Source organism: Mercenaria mercenaria, chromosome 2 (genome assembly GCF_021730395.1).
Source record: "Mercenaria mercenaria strain notata chromosome 2, MADL_Memer_1, whole genome shotgun sequence".
NCBI lineage: Eukaryota > Metazoa > Mollusca > Bivalvia > Venerida > Veneridae > Mercenaria > Mercenaria mercenaria.
In genome coordinates, this window is record NC_069362.1 from 67,437,616 (window position 1) to 67,462,947 (window position 25,332).

At 36.1% G+C, this 25,332-nt stretch overlaps 1 protein-coding gene across 1 annotated transcript; it reads left to right on the forward strand.

Annotated features, from left to right (window-relative positions):
• Positions 1–24,235, forward strand: LOC123564177 (ADP-ribosylation factor-like protein 6-interacting protein 1). The gene is made up of 6 exons (XM_045357547.2): positions 1–115; positions 6,306–6,451; positions 7,299–7,418; positions 10,397–10,514; positions 17,712–17,796; positions 18,275–24,235. The coding sequence occupies exons 1-6, from the start codon at positions 68–70 to the stop codon at positions 18,388–18,390; spliced, it is 633 nt and encodes a 210-aa protein (XP_045213482.1). The 5' UTR covers positions 1–67; the 3' UTR covers positions 18,391–24,235.
• The last annotated feature ends 1,097 nt before the right edge of the window (positions 24,236–25,332 follow it).

Below are 25,332 nucleotides of genomic sequence, written 5' to 3' on the forward strand. Positions count from 1 at the left end.
TCGGCTCAACGTTAATATTAAAACTTAGCGCATATAGATTCTGGAAACCAAACATTTAGAATCCAAAATGGAAACAAATTCGATGGACAGTCAGAATTTAGTAGAGGAAAATCAGGTTAATGTCTGTTTATTAAGATAGTATGATTTTCGCATAATTGAAAAATAATGAAAACATAGTCAGCTATCTTGCAGCAGAATAATAAAATCAAAGTTCGCTCTTACCGAGACTGATTGAAATTATAGATCTAGATGTATGCGAATTGTCCCAAATTATTTTCGTACCCAATGCCAAAACAAATGATTTTATGTTAAGTTGCATTCCGTCTAAACATCAGATCTCATATACTGACGTTTCATGAATATAGATACAGGAACATGTTGTTTCTGGTAGTCCAAATAATAAGACGTTTCGGGACAGCGTGATAACTTTTGACTGTCTGTGTCTACGTCACGTCCAAACTTATTCTGCATATTCATCTACATCTACCTGATTCTTCCAACAATCATTAACGATTATGACTGGAAGGCGCTTGTCTGGGCAGTGTTAAAAATGAGAAAACTCATTAGGTGCAAAGAATAAAAATTACTACAGGTGCTAAGGCCATAATTAAAAATTTGTTTGTTTGCAGTGCTCCGACCGACCCATCAAAATCGTCCCGACCCTAAAAATTTTTTAGGCAGTTCAGGGGGGAAATTTTTTTTTTTATATATGTTTTGATCCTTTCTGATGCAAAATGCACTTTCAGCAGACGTTTTCCTTTTCGTATTTAAATATACAGCAGATTATTCAGCGTTTAGCGTACGCGACCATATTGCCGTCTTCGCACGTGTTTCGGAAGTCACAAGTTCTGATCCGAGTGAGAAAGTCGCTCAGACATCTTTACTTAGTCTTACGGTGACCTATGTATATTTGATAAACAATTTTCCAATAAACAAATGTTTCGGCGGTATATGACCTGTTTGTGTAGGTTCGCCGTAAATCCCAACATTCTTTTAATAAACAATGTCGTCTGACACAACGCCACGGACCTGACCAATAAGTCAGTCAACATGACCACGGTCCAAAAATTTATTCTGATTTTCTGTTGATTAGTTTCAACATTCAAAAGTTTATAAATTAAACAGACATCTGAATTTTTTATCATGCACCAGAATAATCCGCAACTTGAATGATAACTATTCACATTTTTATGTATTAATTGAGACCTTGTTCGAACACGTAATAAAGCCACATACCTCAATTTTTTTTTGTAAATCCTAATTTTCCTTTCCTTGCAAACATGATTTCACTTTTAAATCCCAGTTTTATCCGACACATTTGGTGACAAAATTGCATAAACATCTTGAAAAATACAGTGGCACTTGTCGGCTAAGTTCAAAGGAAACACGCGAATCGGCATTTGGCCTTTGATGTAAGATGAAAGGAAGCAGTTTGACAGCTAAATGTTGTGATGGGTGTGATGTAATTTGACCTAATTCTACAAGTACAATTTGTGTATTACCTAATACACTTTGATTTAAAAGGACTGAGATGATTTATGGATTTGCAATTTAAGTGCTGTGAACTTCGTTTCTTGTTCCTTACTTAAAGGAACTAAATCATAATATGACATACTTCAGCTTGTGTTTAGAAGTGAAGCCTTTCAATTTTAAAGCCTTAATTTTCACTAAAATGGAGACTGAAAATTAATCATGAGAAGCTCCACAGCTGGTCACAATCACCCTCTTCTACACAGACCTGTATTCAAAGGGTTGGCGGTGGAGGGGTTGGGAGGCCTATATGCTGCTCCCCTGCCCCAAGTTGCCTGAGAAGTTACCTTTATCTAACAAAGTTGAACATGTATCAGAACCCCCATTTCAAACTTGTATTTAAAAAATATTCTGGAATTCGATCTTCTATACCTACTGCCAAATTTTGGACTGTAATGTGGATTTCATATGCAACATCATTTCCTGTGTATAAATAATATCAGTGCACGCAAAATTTAGACAAAAATGAACAGTTGCCATCATTTCATTCCTAACAAAGATGAAACACAGGCCATCATTTCATTCTTATCAAAAGATGTAACAGATGCCACTATTATTTTCATTCCTACCAAAAGATGTAACAGAGGGCACCATTTCATTTCAGTTTTCTTTCATCAAAAAGGGCACTATTTCATTCATAGAGGTAGCATAGGCGGCCCTTTCATTACTGTCAGAAGAAGTACCAGAGGCCACTATTTCATTCCTGTCAAAAACTGTTACTGAGGCCGCTATTTCATTCCTGTCAAGAGATTTAACAGAGGCCACAATTTCATTAATATATTTTTAACATTTCCAGGGGGATGGCAGCAAACATTCTTCTTTGCCTTATCCCCACCCCCATCTCGCCAAAAACAGGTTGGACAGCTTAGGCCTGTATCCAGATTACTCAAAACTTAGACCAAAATGCAACAAAGGCCATTATTTTATACACTAAGGGTCTGACAGCATCTGCATGGTCAGAACAACTGTCCTGTAAAAGGATTTAAGGAATGAGGGTTCAGAGTGTCCAGATCGTTCGTTGCATTCTGGGTCTATATCCAAAGTACTGTCATTCAGTTTCAATTTTGATTAATTATAAAATGAAAGATCTGGTTTAATAAATGTCTACATGCAAGTTTGTGCTCTGTGAAATTCCTGGTAGAATTTGTCTGCCATGTATGTTCTTACTCTCTGAAATTCATGAATATGTTTCAATGTCTGCTGAGAAAATTTGTGTACATTGACTTTACAAAAAAAAAAAAAAAAAAAAAAAATCCCTACCTACCTACCCACTCCTAAAAATCTGGGTCGGAGCACTGCAAACAAACAATTTTTTAATTACGGCCTAAGTTAAAAACATAGTGAAGGAAGTTACTGCAGATGTACAGTGGCCAGCCGCTCAGCAAATATGTTGAGGCTGGGGCTGGACTGTACATATTGAGGAAGGCCATTCCATAGTCTGATTGTACGGGGGAAGAAGGAATTCATGTGGTATTGAGTACGGGACTGTGGAATTAGGTAGTTCAGGTTTCTGGTCGGAGTTAGATGGTTATGGTGGATGCATACATGATTTGTTCGGATTTTGTAAAAATAGATGAGAGAAGATTGTATGCGCCGTTGTTCTAAAGTTTGCCAGTTTAGGGTGTTAATCATCTGGGTTACACTGCTTGTATAGTTATAGTCGTTAAAGATAAACTGTGCAGCTGATCTTTGCACTTTTTCGACTTTGTATGAGAGGGACTTTTGCCAGGGGTGCCAGATGGATGAGAAATACTCGAGTTGTGGACGGACATAGGTGTTATAGGTTTTCTCTTTGACCTTTTTGTTTGTTGTCTGAACATTTCTTTTGATGAATTTAAGAGAGTTGTTTGCTTTAGAGGAAATAGTATTAATATGTTCAGACCAGTTTAAGTCTTTAGTTAGTGTAACACCTAAGTATTTAGCGGTATCGGTAGATTTCAGTTCCTTGTCATGCAGGGTGTAAGGAAACATGACAGGGTTTCATTTGCGAGTAATTCTCAGCACCTCACACTTGTCTGGATTGAATTCCATTGACCAGTCCCGTTCCCACTTTTCAAGGGCGTACAAATCTTTTTGTAGTGTTTGGGCATCAGATGAGGACTTGACTGTAAGGTATACTATGGTATCATCTTCAAACAGTCTTGCCTTACTTCTAATAGAATCTGGTAGGTCATTAATGTAAGCCAGGAAGAGACAGGGCCCTAGGACGGATCCCTGAGGGACACCGGACAGGACAGGCAGGGTGTCAGAAGTGCAGCCATCTACAACTACTCTTTGGGTTCGACCCTTCAGAAATGACTTTATCCACTGTGATACCAGAGGGTGGACACCCAGCTCATTAAGTTTAAATATCAGTTTATTGTGATCAACCTTGTCGAATGCTTTACTAAAATCCATTACTATTACATCTGTTTGTTGACCTTGCTCAAGGTTCAACCGTTGTCGTAAACTTCTTGTGTAAAGCTGATCAGTTGTGATTCACAGCTATGCTTAGATCTGAAGCCATGCTGGTACTGGCTTAAGAGGTCATTAGTGTCAAAATGTGTCATGATGTTGGAGACTAGAATGTGTTCCAATAATTTGGAAGCTATGCAGGGGAGAGATATTGGCCTGTAGTTACTGGCCTTGGATTTCGGGCCTTTCTTATAAACAGGGGCGACAACTGCACTTCTCCAATCTGGCGGGACACAGCCAGTTTCCAGGGATGACCTAAATATAATTGTAAGGATGGGCGCTATCGCGTGGTGTAGCTCTTTTAGAACTCTTGGTGAGAGTTCATCTGGGCCAGAGGCTTTGTTTGGAGAGAGCCCCTGCAGGAGTTTATCAACACCCTCTTCTGTAACGGAGATCATGGGCATGTTGGGTGCTGAAGTGTTTGTAGTAACTTTTTTGCAGAGTTGCTTCAAACTGAGTGGTTGTGGTTTTGAGAAGACCGACTCAAATTGCCTATTTAGTATATTGGCCTTGGTGGCAGGGTCAGTACATGTTAGACCCTCATGCTTAAGAGGTGCTACACCACAATTTTCTGTTTTCTTATGTTTTATGAAGGAATAGAATTTCTTATTTTTACCTGGTTGTGAATCGTCCATGAATATGACTGATTCTATGTAAGACCAGTATGAGTTCCTTAGCTGTTTTTGGATGCTATATTTAAGGGCTTTGAAGGTGTTACTTTTACATGGGGATTGGTTGGATTTCCTCAATTTAGTGTACATTTTATCACGCTTGCGGATTTGCCTAAGGGTCTTGGGAGTTAACCATGGGAGGTCGCAGCATGTCTTAGTAGTTTTAGTTGGAATGTGTAGAGAACTAAGTCAATTTAGTTCATCTTTGAACAGATTCCAATCTGAGGCGGGGTCAGAGTGGTCAGAATCAGCGAATTTCTTTCCAAACTCTGATAGGTCCCTTTTGAAATCATCCCAGTTTGTTTTGTTAAAGCATTTTATTGACCTTTTGGGCTGGAGGGGACGGCCTATCTTTATGTTGATTTCATGGAAGACAATGTCGTGGTCAGATTTACCTAGACAAGGGATTGTTTTAGTACATTGAACTAGGGAAGGGAAGTTAGTGAGGAACAGGTCCAGAATATTTTCATTTCTGGTTGGGATCTTGACCATTTGCTGTAGATTAAAGGAATTTATCCTATCAATGAAGTCCTCATACATTTCCTTGAATCTGCATTTGGACTTGGGGGCCTCAGATGACCAATCTATATCAGGTAGATTGAAGACACAGAGTAACCAAATTGTACTGTCTTGGGGTACTTTAGAAAGGGATGACCATAACTCTGTGAGGGAGTCCTCATCATTTTCGTGGGGCTTATAGTATGTGCCAATGTATATATCCTTGGCCCCTTTGATAGTAATTTTCGCCCATATTTCTGTTAGGAAATCGCCAACTGAAATCTGTTGGAATGTTTTCTGGTACATGTACAAAGTTTTTGTAATGATTACATCTCAGAAAATGAATGTATATTGACATTAAAGCATAAACTTGCCTCACGGACATTTTAGGAATGTATATTTTGTGTTTTGTTTCTGCAATTTAGTGAAATTAGCAGTCTGTTGTTTATTGGTAGATATATCTCCTCGCACCTGTCACATCATATTTTTGAAGATTTAAGTCTCTTATAAAAAATTATGAATTAAATTTAACCCATTTTGAAGTTTTTACATGAATATTAAATGTTTAATAAATATTAAAGCAAGTAAGACTGACCAGTATAATTATTATGACTTTTTTTATTTTTAATGTCTTCAATTTTCTATCAGTAAAATGCAGATATGGGTAAGACTTAGAGTGATGACAACTATAAAATAACAGATCATAAAATAAGCCATCCCGATAAGCCAAATGAGTAAGGCTAGGTTTCTGGTGGTCATCATGTAAGCATGTTTCTCTAAAACTATCAGGCTAAATGCTTTTAAATGTCACAATCACATGTAGATATATGTATTAATCACGAGATGAACTCACACCTGACAAGTGACTGAACTGTAGATTTAATTTCGTCAAAAATGCCCGTTTTTAGCAAAAATTTTATGAAAGTTTTGTATGTAAGCATGTTTCTCAGGAACTATTTAACCAGATGTTTTCAGGTTTTCCACACATCTGGTGTCATGGGATGATCTCACATGGCAAATTTCTTAATCTTGGCTTTAAGCTTTTGTTTACAAGCTAGTATTAGGGTGGAAGACCTTCACGAAATGAATACACAAGTAGTTGTCATTAGACTGCTCTTGTTCTCATACAAAATATGATGATATTAATTTCAGCCCCAGCAGCCGGCTGACCCACTGTCACAGATCAAACATGACCTGGAAGGATGGAGGGAGGTCCTCTTACCCCTCAACAATTTGCTGAACTGGGACAAACCTGTCTACCCAGGCATCATTATAGGATTCACCACGTTTCTCTTCTTGTAAGTTTATAATTTATTGTTACAGTTTTCCTTCAGAGTAAAAATATCACTAATATTTTACCCACATGAATACATTGCTTATAATATGACATTTGTTGACTGATTGTGTCTTTTACATGCTTTGTCAGAAATTGGAAGTTTTTGCAAACATGCATAGAAATATGTCCAACTTATATTGATTGATGTAGTCTTGTAAGAAGGTAGTCCTGTTAAAGTTGTCCTGTTAGAGTTGTTTGTGACAGAGTACTCATGTAAGTTGTTCTGTGAGAAAGTAGTCCTGTTAGAGAATAGTCCTGTTAGAGAATAGTCCTGTTAGAGTTTGTTTTTGACAGAGTAGTCATGTAAGAGTTGTTCTGTGAGAGAGTAGTCCTATTAAAGTAGTTATGTTAAGAGAGTAGTCATGTTAGAGAGCAGTCTCTTTTGAATAGTTCTGGTGAGAGAGTAGTCCTGTTAGAGAACAGTCCAGTTAGAGTAGTCCTGTTAGAGTTTGTTTGTGACAGTGTAGAGTAGTTCTGTAAGAGAGTAGCCTATTAGAGAGTTCTGTTAGCAGGATGGAAGAATATATTAGCCCTATAATGAAGGCATTTATTACTTAGAAGAGCAATATTTAAATAAGAAAAGTATTTCCTGTTCTAAAAATAGTTTCCTTCATTGACAAAGGATAATTTAATGTCTTCTGTCAAAACATATCGCGGGCTTAGCGCAAAACGGTTGTAACTCCTTCTTTATTTCATATAAGTTACAACCGTTTTGCGCTAAGCCCACGATATAGTATGATTTCAGAGAGGGTTATTTTAAGGTGATTTATGTGATCACATTGTATAGTATTCCATTTCTGTCTTTTCAGAATGATCTGGTACTTTGAACCATCAGTTCTAACAACATTCTCCCTTCTAGGCTTGAGCTTGAGTCTCATAGACTTCTTGGTGCCCTTGGTTGGTCCTAGTGTGCTAGGACGCAGTAAATGGTATGTGTGCCATTATGAGCCTTGTTATTTCAGAAATGAGCCACGCCATGAGAAAACCAACATAGTGGGTTTGCAACCAGCATGGATCCAGACCAGCCTGCGCATCCGCGCAGTCTGGTCAGGATCCATGCTGTTCGCTAACATTTTCTCTAATTGCAATAGGCTTTGAAAGCGAACAGCATGGATCCTGACCAGACTGCGCGGATGCGCAGGCTGGTCTGGATCCATGCTGGTCGCAAACCCATTATGTTGGTTTTCCCATGGCATGGCTCAAATGTTTAATTTGTACAGTCAAACTTTGTTCAGTTGAACTCAGATAATTAGTACACCAACCTTTGCTCAAACTCAGTTGTCAGGCCCTAGCAAAATATCTATATAATGTATATTTTTCGATGCCTTGAACTGCCAATAACTCGAACAAATTTTGCTTGTCCCATTAAGTTCATGCGAGCAAAGTTGGACTGTATATTGTTTTAGCTTGATTCTCATAGTGTTTCATGCACTGCAGGTAGGTAAGCAATATGAACTCAACAAATGTTGGAGATATGGTGTTGCAGACACGTTGCAGTATTAATAATAAAGTCAGAAAGTTATTGTACATGCTACATTGAATTTAAGCATTTGAAGACTGTAAGAGTGAAAACAATTTGAGTTGGTATCCTATCATTAAACCTATCTTCATAATTAAGTGAGATAACTCCTGGTTAAATTTGATATAAATTACAGCCCATTTGGTCAAGGAAAATTTGTTTTTAAGTATTTCGTGCTACTTTGAAGTAAGATTTGGTAACAAATTAATCAGTAAGGTAGCCCATGATGAAAACTTGTGCAAGGTCCAAGTTTTTGAAATCAGTCTAAATGATCAAACACACAAACTTGTCTTTTTCGTTTGCTGAATTTTCTAAATAGAAAAGTCTTGATCAAATTCTACATTGTAGAAAAAAATTTTGACTTGAATGTGCAGAACTACATTAACTGGATTAAAATCTCACACATAGTTGCACACAATCAAATGTTCTTAAAATGTCAAGTAAGGTAACTTGTTGGTGATTTTTTTGCAAATTATTACCCATTCTTGAATTAGAAAAGAATGGTAAAAGTCTGTGTGTAACTAATTTACAAGTTGTATCTTAGTAACAGCTGCATGTATTGGTTTGATACCCTACTCATAAAACATACTCACATCAGCATGTTAAGCTGGGGTTTTGTTAGAGATTTCATTCAGACCAGAGTTATGGCCCTTGACAGTCATAAAATATGCATGAAAGGGCATAGAAGTTTGCATCACACCTATCCCAAAAAGTATTTGACCTAGAGTCATGAAACATGAAAATATTACTCAGTGTCATGTGAAGTTGGGCGCCTGAGGTTTGATATGGGATTTCACCCTGCAAGACGAGAGTTATGGCCCTTGACTTCTGAAAGAAAATTCATTAAGTTTGTCTCATGAATCTGAAAAAGTATTTTACCTGGAGTCATGAAATTTTATATAAATGTTGATCAGCATAAAAAAATTATGCATCTGAGGTTTTATTTGGGATTTAATATAATCTCCTATCCTCTCCTCCAACCTCAGAAAAAAAAGTTTTTAGCTCGACTATTCATAGAATAGTGAGCTATTGCACTCGCCCATGCGTCGGCGTCCGCGTCCCGATTTTGTTAAGGTTTTGTATGTAAGCTGGTATCTCAGTAACCACTTGTGGGAATGGATTGAAACTTCACACACTTATTCACTGTGACAAACTGACTTACATTGCACAGGTTCCATAACTCTATTTTGCTTTTTTACAAAATTATGCCCCTTTTTCGACTTAGAAATTTTTGGTTAAGGTTTTGTATGTAAGCTGGTAACTCAGTAACCACTTGTGGGAATGGATTGAAACTTCACACACTTATTCACTGTGATGAACTGATCTACATTGCACAGGTTCCATAACTCTATTTTGCTTTTTTACAAAATTATGCCCCTTTTTCGACTTAGAAATTTTTGGTTAAGGTTTTGTATGTAAGCTGGTATCTCAGTACTTACTAATGGGAATGGATTGAAACTTCACATACTTGTTCACTATCATGATCTGACATGCACTAAGCAAGTCCCATAACTCTACTCTCTTTTTTTCAAAATTATGCCCCTTTTTTGACTTAGCAGTTTTTGGTTAAATTTTTGTATGTAATCTGATATATCAGTATCCACTAATTAGAATGGATTGAAACTTCACACACTTGTTCACTGTCATGATCTAACATGCACTGTGAAGGTCCCATAACTGTACTTGGCATTTTTACAAAATTATGCCCCTTTGACATAGCAGTTTTTTGTTAAGTTTTTGTATGTAAGCTGGTATCTCAGTATCCACAAATTGGAAAGGATTGAAACTTCACACACTTGTTCACTGTCATGATATGACATGCAGTACAGAGGTTCAATACCTCTACTTTGCATTTTACAAAATTATGCCCCTTTTTCAACTTTTGTATTCATTCAATTGACAAGGCTGTTGAATAGTCGAGCGTTGCTGTCCTCCGACAGCTCTTGTTTTGTTACTTTTGCATTTTATTTTCTCTTGTGTTTCTTGATGATGCTTTATAGTGTTCATATCCCCACCTATTTCCACTGATGACTCCAAGACTCAACCAAAGGTTTCGTAAAAGTCTTGCATTGTCAACACTAACAAATGACGGTATAGTGACAGAAAGTGAGGTGGAGAGGGTGTTGCTTCAGAAAGGTTTATACTCTAGAGCGGTTTTTGTGATAGAGAGGATGTGATTAATTTACTCACAGATTGCCGTTAATTCATAAAATGATTTTCATTTTCGTATTCCGGATCCAGGCCTTACTCTACGTTTTCTGGATAAATGATGTTACGCCATCACTTCCAGTTTATCAAACTTGCAGAACTATCAAGGCTTACAGGAACTTGAGACTGGCTCCTAGGTCAGAATTCATGTTGTATTGACTGTATATTTTGTATCTACAGGACTGGTGTCCAGGAGAAACAGTATGAACAGATCTGTATCAGGATTCTCAACTTCCGTTACCACATCTCAGACGTAGTAGATACCATGGTAACATTGAAAAATGAGCGACCGAAAGTTGTAAGTTTTTGGAACCTCTTTGTTTCATATAAATGACAAGTTCGATGTAGGGCTGTCATCGATAGAAACGATATCGATGTATCAACGATATTTTTTGGTCGATCGATTATCGATTCCCATTTTTAAAAATCGATATTTTACACAGAGAAAAAAAAACTATCCAGATAAACACTCAGACCCCCTAAAACAACTTTTCTGCCTGCAAAAATGCGCCCTAAGTAACGGAAGTTGTCAATAAAAGTCATGTCTAAACTTGTACCGTTGGAGTCTAAAATTTCCAACTAGTCGGCACTACCTGTATGGGGAAATACATAAATACAAATAAAACACATGAAAAGCAGGCAATTAAACTAAAAATAACATTAACAAGAAGGTATATAGCATGTACATAAACAAATAGGTTGTTAGTTTGTTACTCTAACTTAATAATCGATATATCGATGTATCGTCGATATCTGTCTTCCGTTATATCGGTATCGTCGATATGACAAAGACCCAATCAATGACATCCCTAGTTCGATGTCCACAGTACATTTACTGCATTATATGAGAAGGTCAGGAGATAGTAGGTTCAGTTCCTGGACATGTTGTTGGTTGTTTGTTGTGATTGAGTGGAGACAGTAATGCATCTCAAAGAGTTTTGTCCCCCACCTTTGATTTAGATAGGAAGTTATCAGTTACTAGTGGAGAAAGGTTAATACATTGTACTGGTATGGATTCCAGGAATACTGATTACATTCACTGACCATCACTTTTAACTGAAGGTAATGTTGAAAAACAGAACAGTGCTTAACCCAGCAAATGAAAACATAGAGCACTGGTTGATTGCTTGCTGTTATTCTTACTGTCTCCTTAGGTTCACATTAGGAATATGTGTCAGCAGTAGGTAACCATTGTAAGCAAGGGGCACTGTTTTAAGCTCTGGACTGACTGCACATCTTTCTCACCCTATGGCATTTTGTAACCAACATAGAACTGGGTCAGTCTTGTGACCATTTGCAGTAAAGTGTAGCACTAGAATTTGAGAACAAAATGCTAGTTTACAAGGATGTGTCATAGTACAGGCTTTGGTTACATTGGGGCATCTGTGGCCGGGTGTTTAAGATTGCCAACATAGAATCACTTGTTACCCCTACCAATGTGTGTTTAAAACCTCCCTAGGGATTTAGAATTCTTTATGTGAGTAAACCATCAAGCCACCTACCATGGACCATGGTCCATGGTGCCCAATGTCAAACTTAATAGTATGATTGGGCTTATGAAGGAGATTAACTCTTGGGCGTTTTGTTTTTTTTGGAGACAAAGGTCAAGGTCACAGGGACCTGAACATTGAAAACTATTTCTGCAATAATTTTAGAAGCACTTTATCAAAATCCTTCAAACTTAATAGGATGATTTAGCTTTCAATGTAGATGCCCACACCACTTTGAAATGCAGAGGCATCTTGCTTTGCACATGTGGGTTGGTCAGTCAGTTACTATTTTCACGTTCATACATTTGACTTGTGTGAGTTATACAAATGACATATTAAAGTTATGAAGTTAGGACTGATTTTACTGCAGTAAGCAGTAACCAACTGCCCGCTTGTAGGTGCACTTACATATTTTCTGAACATCTTTTGTTAGATCAGTAGATCAAGCATTTAAGGTCAGGGTCACCTCACCTTGAGCATTGTAATGATTCTTGTTAATTATTTGGTATTTCTTTGTCACCCCCATCCCCCATTGCTGAATGCCCTCCAAACAGCTCTTGTTTGCTCTGAATTAGACCACAAATGAGCCGCGGTATGAGAAAACCAACATAGTGGCTCTGCGACCAGCATGGATCCAGACCAGCCTGCGCATCCGTGCAGTCTGGTCAGGATCCATGCTGTTTGCTTTCAAAGCCTATTGCTATTAGAGAAATTGTTAGCAAACAGCATGGATCCTGACCAGACTGTGCAGATGTGCAGGCTGATCTGGATCCATGCTGGTCGTAAAGTCACTATGTTGATTTTCATGGCGCGGCTCAAATATTCTTTCCAGGGCTCAGATTTAACTGTCATACTCACAAAATGCCATTGGAAAATTAAGAATGAATTCTTTTAATACGCTGACAAATTTTTTTGCAAGTGCAGAACTTGAAATGTAAATGTTTGTGGTCTCCATTTCTTCAGCTTTCAGTTTCATTTGAGAATGTACACTCGAAACCAGTTATAACGCTGTCGTCAGGGTCCAAGGTTCCAGACCAGCGGATCTAGCGGGGTTAAATTTATAACGCGGGTTGATCGTATCAGCGGAATATGCAATACCCCACCCGCCGGTAATGTATTAGACGTGTTTTGGACGCTGTTTTATGTTAATAAGAAATAAAAATCGTATAAACGGGAAATTTATTTACCTTAAATTCTACTGAAAAATACTTTAAAAGAATTATAAGGCTGTGTCATCTTCTCATTTTGTCGTGATTCTAAAAGAAAGTTGGAATTTTGTATCCCGGAAGTAAACATATATTACGCTGTGTGAGGAGTACGCGGTCATGAGAATTACATATGCAATGCAATTGCACTTGGGGTTTATGTAACTAAGAGAAAAAATGCGGACAGTCTTAAAAAATTTAATTTTGAATACATGAAGAAAATCAATAAATAAGATAGAAAATTGTTAAATCACCGTCATTAATATACGATATTAAAAAGGGAGAACAATCTCAATATGGCTTTCAGTGCGTCGAACCTTCGATGAACTGAGTGAACGGCTGCAATTTATTACAAAACTGGGCCTGTTGTTCGATTTTTTTGTTCACTCAAGTGTTCATGTCATCCGCTTAATTGTTGCAAACTTAAACAGTTTGATAGTTGACTGACCAATGTTGCACGCTTGTTACGCAAACAATTTAATTTTGACATGGTACTGATTGCCTAATTGTCTCATGTCTACATGTATTCAAACTTTAACAAAGGCGATACGCAAACAAGTAAGCTAGCAGACAATTATTGATTTTTGTCACAGTTGTCATGGCAAAGGTGTTAAAGTACAAAGTATACAGTTTTAACGCTGGTTATGATCAAATTAAATAACATTCGCGGACTCGGGTTTTTTTTGGTTTTTTTTTTTGTTATACCCCTGAAAATTCCGGAGCCAAGAGGCTACCGCGTTATAACGAATACCGCGGTATATCGAGTAGCGTTATAACGGGTTTCGAGGGTATTTTTACACAGTGCACAATTACTTGGTACTAAAACTGGTTTGCCAGTTTTAACCAGTTGGTAATATTTACAAACAATTCAGTTTATATGTATATAAATTTTCTTTTAAAAAAAAAAAGATAAAAAATGGTTGTTCAAAATTTTGAGTGAAATTGGTATTTTGCAAGTTGATATTTCTTGCACTAGCAAAAATTTGTGAATGCAAAAAATGGTTAAATTTTTAACATGATTTGAACCTAGGACTAAACTTTTACAATAAGCGAATATTGCATAAAAAAAACTTACCTTCTGTTGCGCTTTGTGAGTATATTGTGAAATGTAAACTTGTTTACAACTTCCTTGTACAAAAACAATGTAATAGATACTATATCAATGCGAGATAAAATGTAATGTAACTGGTTTTGCAGAGAGTAAAGGTAACTGTGCAGTTTTATTGTCACTGGTAAATTATCTTGTTGAAATCAAGATAATAGTAAATTATAATCATGATGATTTGTTTTAACGGTTTTGATAAATATACATAATAGATTTTACATGTTGTTATATACAAAATTGACTGTTATATATAAAATTGATGGGGAATAAACATTTTATATGCCCTTAAAAAGTAAAGCAGGACATACCAGTATTACTTTTAACCTGAGAACCTGGTTATTAGATATCTTGGAGATCATTGGGCAGGCTGACTTACGGATGCATGAATGAGCAGTGTCAAGTTTTTCATTTCCTCTTTATAGCTTTAAATTGAGTTGAGATATTGAAATGAAACTCCTATTTGTAGCTTAATATTAGTAAGAGTGACAGTTTGTATTGATTCAATGAAATTATACTTGGCCTATAGGTAGCTTTTAGAAAAAAAACAAGGTTAAGACTGCATATATGGCAGCAGGGTCAAGTTCAATGTCAGTGTGTCTTGATTAATCTGTATACATAGAAAATTCCACTGTGGCATGGCAAAGTCCTAGGGCATTGGTCTGTTGCACCTTTTTGAATGCAGAAATTTTGTAGGGCAGTGGACTGTTACTGGTTTTGAAGCAGTTTCCGTCGGCTAGTAGTATCCGTCAACGTGTTATTTTACGTTTCGTGACGTTCTTCACAATGAAGTCGTGATTGTTTCCATAACGCTACCCTGCAGTCCAGAGCTCTGTGAAATTTCAGCAACAAAGGGTGAAAACTTTCCAAGAAAACTCGAATTGTTCATTCCATAATTGTTTTGTTTACATTCCGCACATGGGGGATTTCACATGCAACTAATGCGTATGCGCAAAGAATAACTCCGTAATCCCCAATTAAGTTGAAAGTTCCTCCTTTTGGCAGTCGAAACCAGATTATTTACCAAAAATACATAATAAAGATAAAAATGAGTCATTTTTGTGCATCGGCAATAATTTTTTTTTACAATTAAGAGCAAAAACCAATATGAAATATAGATGATTAGGTTACCCCTGCCAGATTTTCTTATCCAAGGGGGGTAACTGGTCACATACTATGTGCTATACACAGTGACGGTTGTATCCCTTACGTAGTATATAATATTATAAATTGTCGCTATGGTGTCAACTGGCCGATTAGCTCAATCGGTAGAGCATCGGCTTCACAAGCATGAGATCGCGAGTTTGAGTCTCAGGTTTTGCTTTTTTTTTTACCTCCTATTTTCAACAAGCCTAGTTTAACACCTGAACCTTCAAACTTCTTAAAATTGTATTAATTAATTTCACCAGAAAGATTAAAAAAAACACGGATGGTGCTTTTCTAGTACATAATGTACATAAATGTACATAAATATTAAAACAAAAATTGATGACGGAAACTGCTTCTGTAGTCAACCGATTCAACTCTATTTATTCACCCCTTTTGGAGCCCCTCTCACAGTGTGTTATCATGTGGGCTAGACACTATTGATATTTATGTTTTCGTAAAGCAGAAGAGCTAAGGTGTTCTCTTTGGGAGCATTTTACTGAACTGAAACGTTCAAGAAAAAAGATATTTTAAAAACCTTCATTTTATGACGGAAACTGCTTCGAAACCAGTAGTGGTTTTAATCCCTGTCCTGGCTTTAAGTTTGTTGCTTTTGTAAAAACAACAACAACAAAAAAACAACATTTAGATGCCATAGGATCAAGGAGTCAAGGTTTCAGTTACTAGCAAGAGTAAGGTAGAGAAAATGTTTGTTTGATTTTTACTGGGATTGTCAGAAAAGTGGTTTCTGTTTATGACCAGTTTGAATTGACATACTGTCAACAAAATTTGAAGCAAAGCATTTTGCTTTGGATTATATTTGCAGTTACTAATTTTAAATATAGATTGATTTTCACTCAACTCTATTTAGGAATGGGATATTTTGATGGAATTGGATACGTAGATAGCTTGATAGGACAGAGGGGTTTGGAGATTTGGGTCAAAGTCAATGTTAGGTAAAGATTATTTGACTATAAATAGAAAATGTTTGAAAAATCTGGTTTTCCTGGAATTTCTGTGTCACGTGAATGAAATATAAACTGTCCATCAAAACTACCAAAACAGTAGGGGACTTTGTATTACAAGGCAATACTTCATTCACTTGTTTATTCCTGTATTGGTGGATGAAAATTACTTAGAGTATTTATGAGAAACCAAATCAGAATTGTACAGAATGTTTATACTTAAAAATTCCAGGTCAGTTTGGATAGTCTGAACCAGTATCTCCAGTGTCATAGAATTGGTCAAAATTGCAAAAATTGATAGTGTCAGTACAATATTGAGAGTATTTTTTCCTTTGATCCCATTAAAACTTGGCAGTGTCCTTTCAATAACTACACTGTTGTTTCATTGCCCACTAGGTAGAACTGATACACACAAAGATATTTTTCATGGGAAGAACCAGTACTGACCTTTAAGTTAGGTGGGAGACAATCAGAAGTGTCTCAGAAATTTCCTGTGCTGTTGAACATAATGACAGCACCAAGTCCCATAACACCTTCATGAATTTGTACAATATTCTTAAGATAGAAATACATTTTACATGCACACCGTCCATTGTTATAAGATAGCTCTTGTTGAATTAGTATTCTTTTTTTTTATGCCCCCATGCATTATATTATTATTATATGAGCCGTGCCATGAGAAAACCAACATAGTGGGTATGCGACCAGCAAGGATCCAGACCAGCCTGCGCATCCGCGCAGTCTGGTCAGGCTCCATGCTGTTCGCTTTTAAAGCCTATTGGAATAGAAGAAACTGTTAGCGAACAGCATGGATCCTGACCAGACTGCGCGGATGCGCAGGCTGGTCTGGATCCATGCTGGTCGCAAAGCCACTATGTTGGTTTTCCCATGGCACGGCTCATATTATTATTATATTATAGCGATTAAACTGTCCTGTCCGTTATGGCAAGACCTACAAGTTGAGGAAAATTATATAAGGCTGAGGGAAATATTTCTTTTGTGTAATGATTTGTCTCCAAAAATAGCTGGATATTGCATACTTATTCTCTTTCCCATTAAGATGAAATAGTATAGAGAAACATTACTGCTTTTACTAAAAGTAGTCTCTATCATTATATATATAGTTATATAATATAGTTGATTAATTAAAGGTCAAACATACATGTATATTTTGAGGTATCACACTGTTTAGATGAAGACAAATACTTTTCATTAAAAATAGATCTTTGCAGTTGTTACACATACAACCTGTTTGAAGAGACCAATTAAGGGAGAACAAAAAAGTGGTCTCAGACAGGTGGTCTTTTAAAACAGGTTCAATCTATATGAAATGCACTATAGAAGGACCTAAAATTAATGGTCTTATAACACTGGTTTTTGCTTGGTCTCTTAAGCAGGTTTGACTGTACTTCATTTTGAATCAGAAAAAAACAAGACAGTACAAACTTATTCAAAACGATGACCTATTATTCTGCAGATGTTTTTCTTTTGTAGCATCATTATTTTTCTAGGACAATGGATTGAGGTGAAAATGTGTTTGTTTTAGTTGTGTTAAGACTATGAAACTTGTGTTTTCTTACATTTCAGTATTTCATGTTGGTTATGGGCTTCCTTGCCTTGTTCGCGTGGGTTGGCAGCAAAATTGACAACTTACTTCTCACCTTCCTTATGTGTAAGTTATTTACAGCAATTTAACAGGAAATCATTATTTAGTCAGACAGTAACATTTTGCAATTCTGAGTAAATTTTGAGTTAGAATACGAGACCAAGTTGAAGGATTACACCATTCGTGCATGATTGGCTTAGAGCATGAGCAGTCAGTTTACCAAGAAGTGAGTGATAGGTGACAACTGAAGAAGTTGCTTTGGAGCGAAAGACTTCTTGCATGTAGAAATAACACATGCCATAACAATTAAAAGATGTGACATTTTTATAGTTGATTACACATCAAGTGAAAACTTCTTCACTGAAAAGTTGAGACAAATTTCAGTTTATGAGTGTTTGTAATGAAACTGAAACTGAAACTGAAACTGGTTTGTAATAAACAGTACCACTTCTGATATGGTTTTATGATTTTCATTTGTCATAAATCTCTGTGCTGTTGCAGTATGTATGAAGGTATCTTTAAAGTAACTGACCTCTACTTTCAGTGAATCTCACCTTACTGATGCCTGGCATGCGACGACAGAAAGTCATCCAAGGCTACCTGAACAAGATCGGAGCTGTTTTCAAGAAAACAGTCTTGGGAAAATCCAAGTCAAAGTAGAATGGGAGTGTGAAATTTTGAGATTTAAAGTAATAATCATTGTGCAATATATTTGCTTACATCTTTTTGTAGTGAAATAAATTTTAAAGATCTTATTTGTTGTAAAGGGCAATTGTATCGCTTGAGAGGGTAATTGGAGTGTATGACAAACCTCTCCTCGACAAAACACCTTCCACTTAATTTTAAGTAAGCAGACAGAATACTGACTGTAAACATTCCATGCTGTTTTATTCTAAGATATTTCTGGCCTGGAATTTTTCATGACTCATCCTGATTTCAGACACTTTTAGATGACAGTAGCTGCCTTAGATAACTCCATTTTAAAAGAAGATTTCAGCTTCAAAATTTTTTTTTGACTGAATCCCAGGCCCAATATTTCCATGGACAATTACTATGTATAGTAAGGTCTAAAAACAGTTGTTGATATTGAAATGTAAAAATAAATTTACATTTTATGCTTAATTTTGATAGTTCCGTTAAATGCATTGGAGAGGTTTTTGTCGTCTCCTTGAAATATCAGTGGGAGAGGTTTTGTGTAGGTGTTTGGTCTAGCTCCCAGGTAATTAATACTTGTGTTTGGTGTTAAGGAAATGAAATTTTTGCTAATATATAGCCATTTTTTAGCTCACCTGTCACAAAGTGACAAGGTGAGCTATTGTGGCCGCTTGATGTCCGTCGTCCATCAACAATTTCTAAAAAAATCTTCTTGAAAACCACTGGGCAGAATTACACCAAACTTCACAGGAATGATCCTTTGGTGGCCCCCTTTCAAAATTGATCAAATAATTGAATTCCATGATGCAGAACTCTGGTTGCCATGGCAACTGAAAGGAAAAACTTTAAAAATCTTCTTGTCCAAAACCACAGGGCCTAGGGCTTTGATATCTGGTGAGTAGCAGCATCTAATGGTCCTCTACCAAAATTGGTCAAATTATCCCCCTAGGGTAAAAAATGGCCTCGCCCCGGGGGTCACATGGTTTATATAGACTTATATAGAGAAAACTTTTGAAAATCTTCTTGTACAAAACCACATGGCCTATGGCTTTGATATTCGGTATGTAGCATCATCTAGTGGTCCTCTACCAAGATTGTTCAAATTATCCCCCTAGGTTCAAATATGGCCACCCTCCGGGGATCACAAGTTTTACATAGACTTACATAGGAAAAAAGTTTAAAAACCTTCTTGTCTGAAACCACAACACTTAGACCTTTGATATTTGGTTTGTAGCATTGTCTGATGGTCCTCAACCAAAAGTGTTCAAATTGTACCCCTTGGGTGAAAAGAGGCCCTGCCCTGGGGGTCCCAAGTTTTATATAGACTTATATAGGAAAAAGCTTTAAAAATCTTCTTGTCTGAAACCACACGACCTAGGATTTTGATATTTGGTATGATGCATTGTCTAGTAGTCCTCTACCAAAATTGTTCAAATTATGCCCCTGGGGGTAAAAGAGGCCCCGTCCTGGGGTCACTTAGTTATTATGTGAGTTATATAGGAAAAATACATAAAAAATCATCTGATCCTATTTCCAACACTGTTTAATTATAATTACTTGATGACCCCAAGTAATATGATGTCACTTGACTGTTACTTTGACCAACTGACCTACTTCTTTGTTTTTTAAGATACAGCCTTGAAATTTTGATGACATACACAGTTTTGCACAAATCGTAAAACTGAATTTCATTGACCATGAATGTGACCTACTGACTTTCTTAATATTTTATCATCAGTTTGACATTTGAAATATGTAGCTCGTATTACTCAGGTGAGCGATCCAGGGTCATCATGACCCTCTTGATCAATATATGCATTAGATTTTTTACTTAATAAAGAGGTCTTCTGTGACTGTACATGACTGATAGTGAAATGTTGTGTATGATTTTTTTCTCTATATAATTTTACATACAGTACAGTTAAACCTATACATATTGTAGTTGGAGTGCTAATTAGTCTGTATTGAGACATTTACTGTGAAGCTAGGTATGTCCTGTCACTGTTTAATGTTAAACTGTTTCATAATGTATAATAAAATATGAGAAATTGGAAATGGGAACAGTGAAATGTGATGTCACCACCAGGCTTTCGTACATTGTAATAGCTGGTTACTCGGCATGCTTTTGCTTACTAGTATGGTGCAGAGGTTGCTGTTCTGTACAATTCTGTTACAAGTTATAGTTAGATATTTAATAAGTATATATAAGCAACATAGCAAAAAAAGGGACTCCAGATATTGGGGAAAAACCCTTAAAAACTTACCAACTGGCCTGGATATGAGACTCTTGTAGAAATTCATAGAACCTAGACATTAAACACTGGGAACATTTTGACTGACATTTTCTTTCACATTTCATATGCATCTATATTATATGGGATCTATATGGAAATGAATTATATACTAGGTTTGCTTCGCAGTAATTACTTGTGTTGCATTTAGTAGTGCCTTTAAATTTGTTTTGGAGTAGAATCAGTAACTATGCATTTCAGCTTTTTTAAATTTACCATTCCATGTTTGATAATTAAAATTTCTTTGCCATTTTTTGTTGAAAACAGATGCTTTGTTTTTTGGGAATGTTCGACTATAAACATATGGATATTAATTTCATCATTTGTTTGTCATATGTGTGTGTATTCTGTCATGAAACCGAAACTATGTGCCAAAGTCATTATGTTTGTTTTATGTTAAGTTGCTTGCTTCATGCTCATATCAATCAATACATAATTTTATGCTTATTTACTTTCCTTTAGATTCTAGCTGTAGAACATAAGACTTGTCAGCTTACCTGATTAATTCCGATCTTCCATTTCTATAATTTGCTTGTGAATTTTCTGGCATTTAAACTACCCTGTAGAAGACAGTCAAAACATGTTCCTAAATGCTTCAAAAATATGTGTTTGGTTATTTTCTGTTTGTGAGATAACTGTTTGGTAATGTTTTGAAAAAAAAGTGCTTTAGATAATTTTTTAACCTTTAGCCTGCTAAAGGCAAGTGATTCTGCTTTTGCGACCAGTGCAGACCAAGATCAGCCTGCTGATCAGGTCTGCACTGTTCGCTACTCGGTCGGTAAATTTTCGGACAACACCCCTTTGATTAATAAGTGTTACTGCCCTAATTGAATGATGGACCAGTCCATTTTAGAAATTTAGCATGGTAAGGGTTAAATAGTTATAAAACAAGTTGTTTGTGACTATCATAGGACAGTGACTATTTTACATCTTGTTTTTAGACTTTTAGAGAGGTATGTAAACAAGTTTTATGGGTTTTGAATTGTTTGTAGGTTTCTGGCAATTTTTATAGGAAATAACACTTTTTGCAAAGACTACATTATTTTGCTGTATATCACTTTATACAAGTGATAAAACATTCATATTTTATTTTTATTGACTGAAATATATCAGGGAGTGTGTCTTCCCTTTCTTTTTCGATGGTACCCAAAACAAGCCATCTGTGTTAATTGTTTGAATCTCATTAACCAGTGTAGTTCTAAGGATAAAATCAGTAGGGGCTTAGACTTCTCTTTTGAGTGCTGTATGTGTGTATGTTTTTGAAGTCATAAATTAATGACTGATTTTTCTTAGGCAAGTCATTTTCAGCAGTGATGTCCATAACCAACCCTGGGCTACATGCAACAAACATCTAAGTTATTTAAACGTATATTTCATCAGGCATGTTGTTAAGTATGGTTGCAAAAAAAAAAAGAAATAGAAATCTAAAATTTCATCATATAGCTTTTTTAAAAAAAAAACTTTAGGATGTCACAGTATGTTTTACAATACTGAAACTTAAGACTGTTTAGCTCTCCTGAGCACAAAATTCTTGAACAGAGAATTTAGGATCATTGAGTGTCAGCTGACTGTCCATTGTCCAAGATTTCTTTAAAGAACATCTCTTCCTAAACCACTATAGCAGTTTTATCCAAACTTTAAAGGAATGTTCCATATGTGATCCCATCAGATAACTTTAAATCCAGGTAATCCATGTTGAATTCTGGTTGGCATAGAAACTGAAAGGAAAAACTCAAAAAAATTATCTTCCAAGAAACAGCTAGGCTAAGTCAGATTGTGAAATAAGTGCACAGAAATGGTCCTTTCGTATCCCCTTACCAATGCTGTCAGATCATTCTAATTTTGATTCCATTACTCATGTTTTTATTTCGATATAAATGAGATGTGAACTCAAAATTTATAGTCTGTTTGGCGCCATATAACCTATACTGGGTTGGTGCGCCGTAATACCCAAATTTCAGATTAATTTCACAGAAATAATTCCACCTTAAGTGACCCTTTACCAAATTTCTTTAAATAATACCTTTTCATTGAAAAATATTGCTATTAGGGGATGAGGCTAATTTTCCCTATGTGGCTAAATGGTAAATTTTGAAATACTCACCTCTGAAACTTCTGGCTTGATGTAAAAATAAGTTTTCTCTATATGGAAAGCTTGGATAATCTGTTCCTCTCGACCACTGGTTGGATTTGAGAATAGTTTAACAGCAATGTTCCTTTGATGACCCTATACCAGATTCCTTCAAGCCATGTTGATTTGTTAAGAACAATGGCTTCCTGGAGGCAGGTCTAGTTTCTCTATATGACTGCATGGAACACTTAAAAAATCCTTCTGAAACTGGTGGCTTTATTTGAAGATAATTTCACAGCAATGTTCTTTCGGTGACTCTGTACCAAATTCCTTCAAATCATTCTGTTTCATTAGAAAACATGACCAGCAGGGGTGGGGCTAGTTTTCCTTATATGGCTTTATGTAATGCTTTGAAAATCTCCTTTCATACCGCTGGTTTAGTTTCAATATAATTTGACAGCAGTGTTCCTTGGGTGACCCTGTACCAAATACTTACAGGCATTGTTGATTTGTTAGAAAACGTGGCTGCCTTGGGAGCAAACTGACTTAGCCAAGTAACTCAGGTGAGCGATCTAGGGTCATCATGGCCTACTTGTTTAACTTACTTTGTTGTCAATATTGATTTTGTAACAGTTTTCAGAGTTACTGTAGTCATGTGTTGTAATGTACAAATATTTAATTTCTGTTGTTTAAATGTAATCATTAAAAAGAAAGTCATTTGAAGTTAGGAAAGGAGTCCTTAAATGATTCTTTTGACTCTGTAAAACATGCATTTTGAGTTTTTAATTTCAGTTAAGTCCATTTTATGAATATTGATCTGATCCTCAGTAAGGTGTAAATATTCAGTCTAAAACTTTCCCTGTCTTGCCTCTCTATTATATGTAATCTTTCAGTTCAGTCTTTGTTAGTTATTACATGTGTTTTATCATTTTTATCACATTTTCATGTTGCTTAATAGTTACTAATGTTTGGTTTATTATTTATGACTAATATGTAATAAGAGTGCTAGTTTTGTTGTTTTTGCTGTTAATCCATATTTTAGCCGTTTATGATTTTTTATGACATTTGCATTGGTGTATATACTTTTTAGGCCTAACAGTATTTAGCTCACCTGTACCAGAGGTTCAGAGGGAACTATCATGTATGTTATCTGTTGTTCAGAATTAGCTTTTCGCTTTTCTTCTCATGGATTTTATTCTCTGTTGAATTCAGAAAATATTTACCTGAGTATGTCAAGATATTTTACTAATTTGCTAAACCCAAAGTTCCTCATTTGAGCAATTTTTTGTTAAATGGCATGCATATTTCCTAAAATATTACTTGGTTAACTGTGTTGCTTTTCTAAAATCTAGCTACTTGTATGTTACTTGTATGTACATCAAATGAATGACGAGTATTTTGTTGATTATTTATTGTCATCTGCCATAATCTGATACTTGCTGTAAATGTTAAGTTCATTTTTGTCATACATTAAAGGGTTTAAAAAGCCTGTTGTCTCCTGTTATTGAGTTTAGTAATATCCACTGAAAATTGTAGTAACTGATGGTGACCAGGTATTAAATTATGCAACTTTCCCCTAGTCATGGGGGAGGAACTGTTACACGGGACTCGGTTATGGAGGATATCATATTACAGAGTTAGGATGCTGCTGCTGCTACAGTTTTCACTGATAACGTTACAGCATATGAAGGATAATAATCGCTGACGGTGGTTTGTTCACAAAAGAAATGGGACTCAGATTTTGCAAATGTAGATGGTTTTAGAATCAACATGCCACCATATACTGGTAATTTTTTCAGATCTCATGGAATCTCAGTCGAGTCATATTTTTCGTAAGCATTATTTCTTTGCCTTCTGTCTATCTATATATATAATGTCAACTCCTCTTTCGAGTGTTGTAGACATGGGGTGCACGTCAACTTATTAGTTACGGTGAAAGAGATATAAAAATATGGGTCCAACATCAGCTTAGGTGAGAATAGGCTAAAAGAATGTTAGCATGGTAAGTGTGATTAGCAAGAACAAGCATTAAAAGATAAAGATAAAAACATTGCTCTGGTCTAGTACTGGGTGGTTGCCACAGCCACCTTGAAAGCATCAAGGTCAGGGATGGTAGCTATATGGCTAGGTAGGTTATTCCACAATACAACTGAATGTGGAAAGAATGAAAATTTGTGGTAATCAGAGGTGACCTGTACTTGTCTGAAACTATATGGGTGCATCTTGTCTAGAAAATCTAGATGGTACTTGACGGGCAGATGCAACATGGTCAAAATAGAGGCAGATGCGACATGGTCAAAATATGTATATGGAATAAATTTGAATTTTTATTCACAGGATAAATTGACAATATATATAGGTTAGTAGTCATGACTTCAAATATCAACATGTATATGATATTCATTTAAGAGTTACTTTATTTTTAAAATGTTTTGAGAAAACCCCCAAAATATACTCTGTTCTCTGATGTCAGCGGCTGTTCTCCAACATCCGTCACACAGATGTTTTATTGAAATGTAGCTTTGGACTGGTTAAAAAATGTGCAGGGAAACCAGTAAGAGTCAATGAGGCATAAGCTGATTCGAT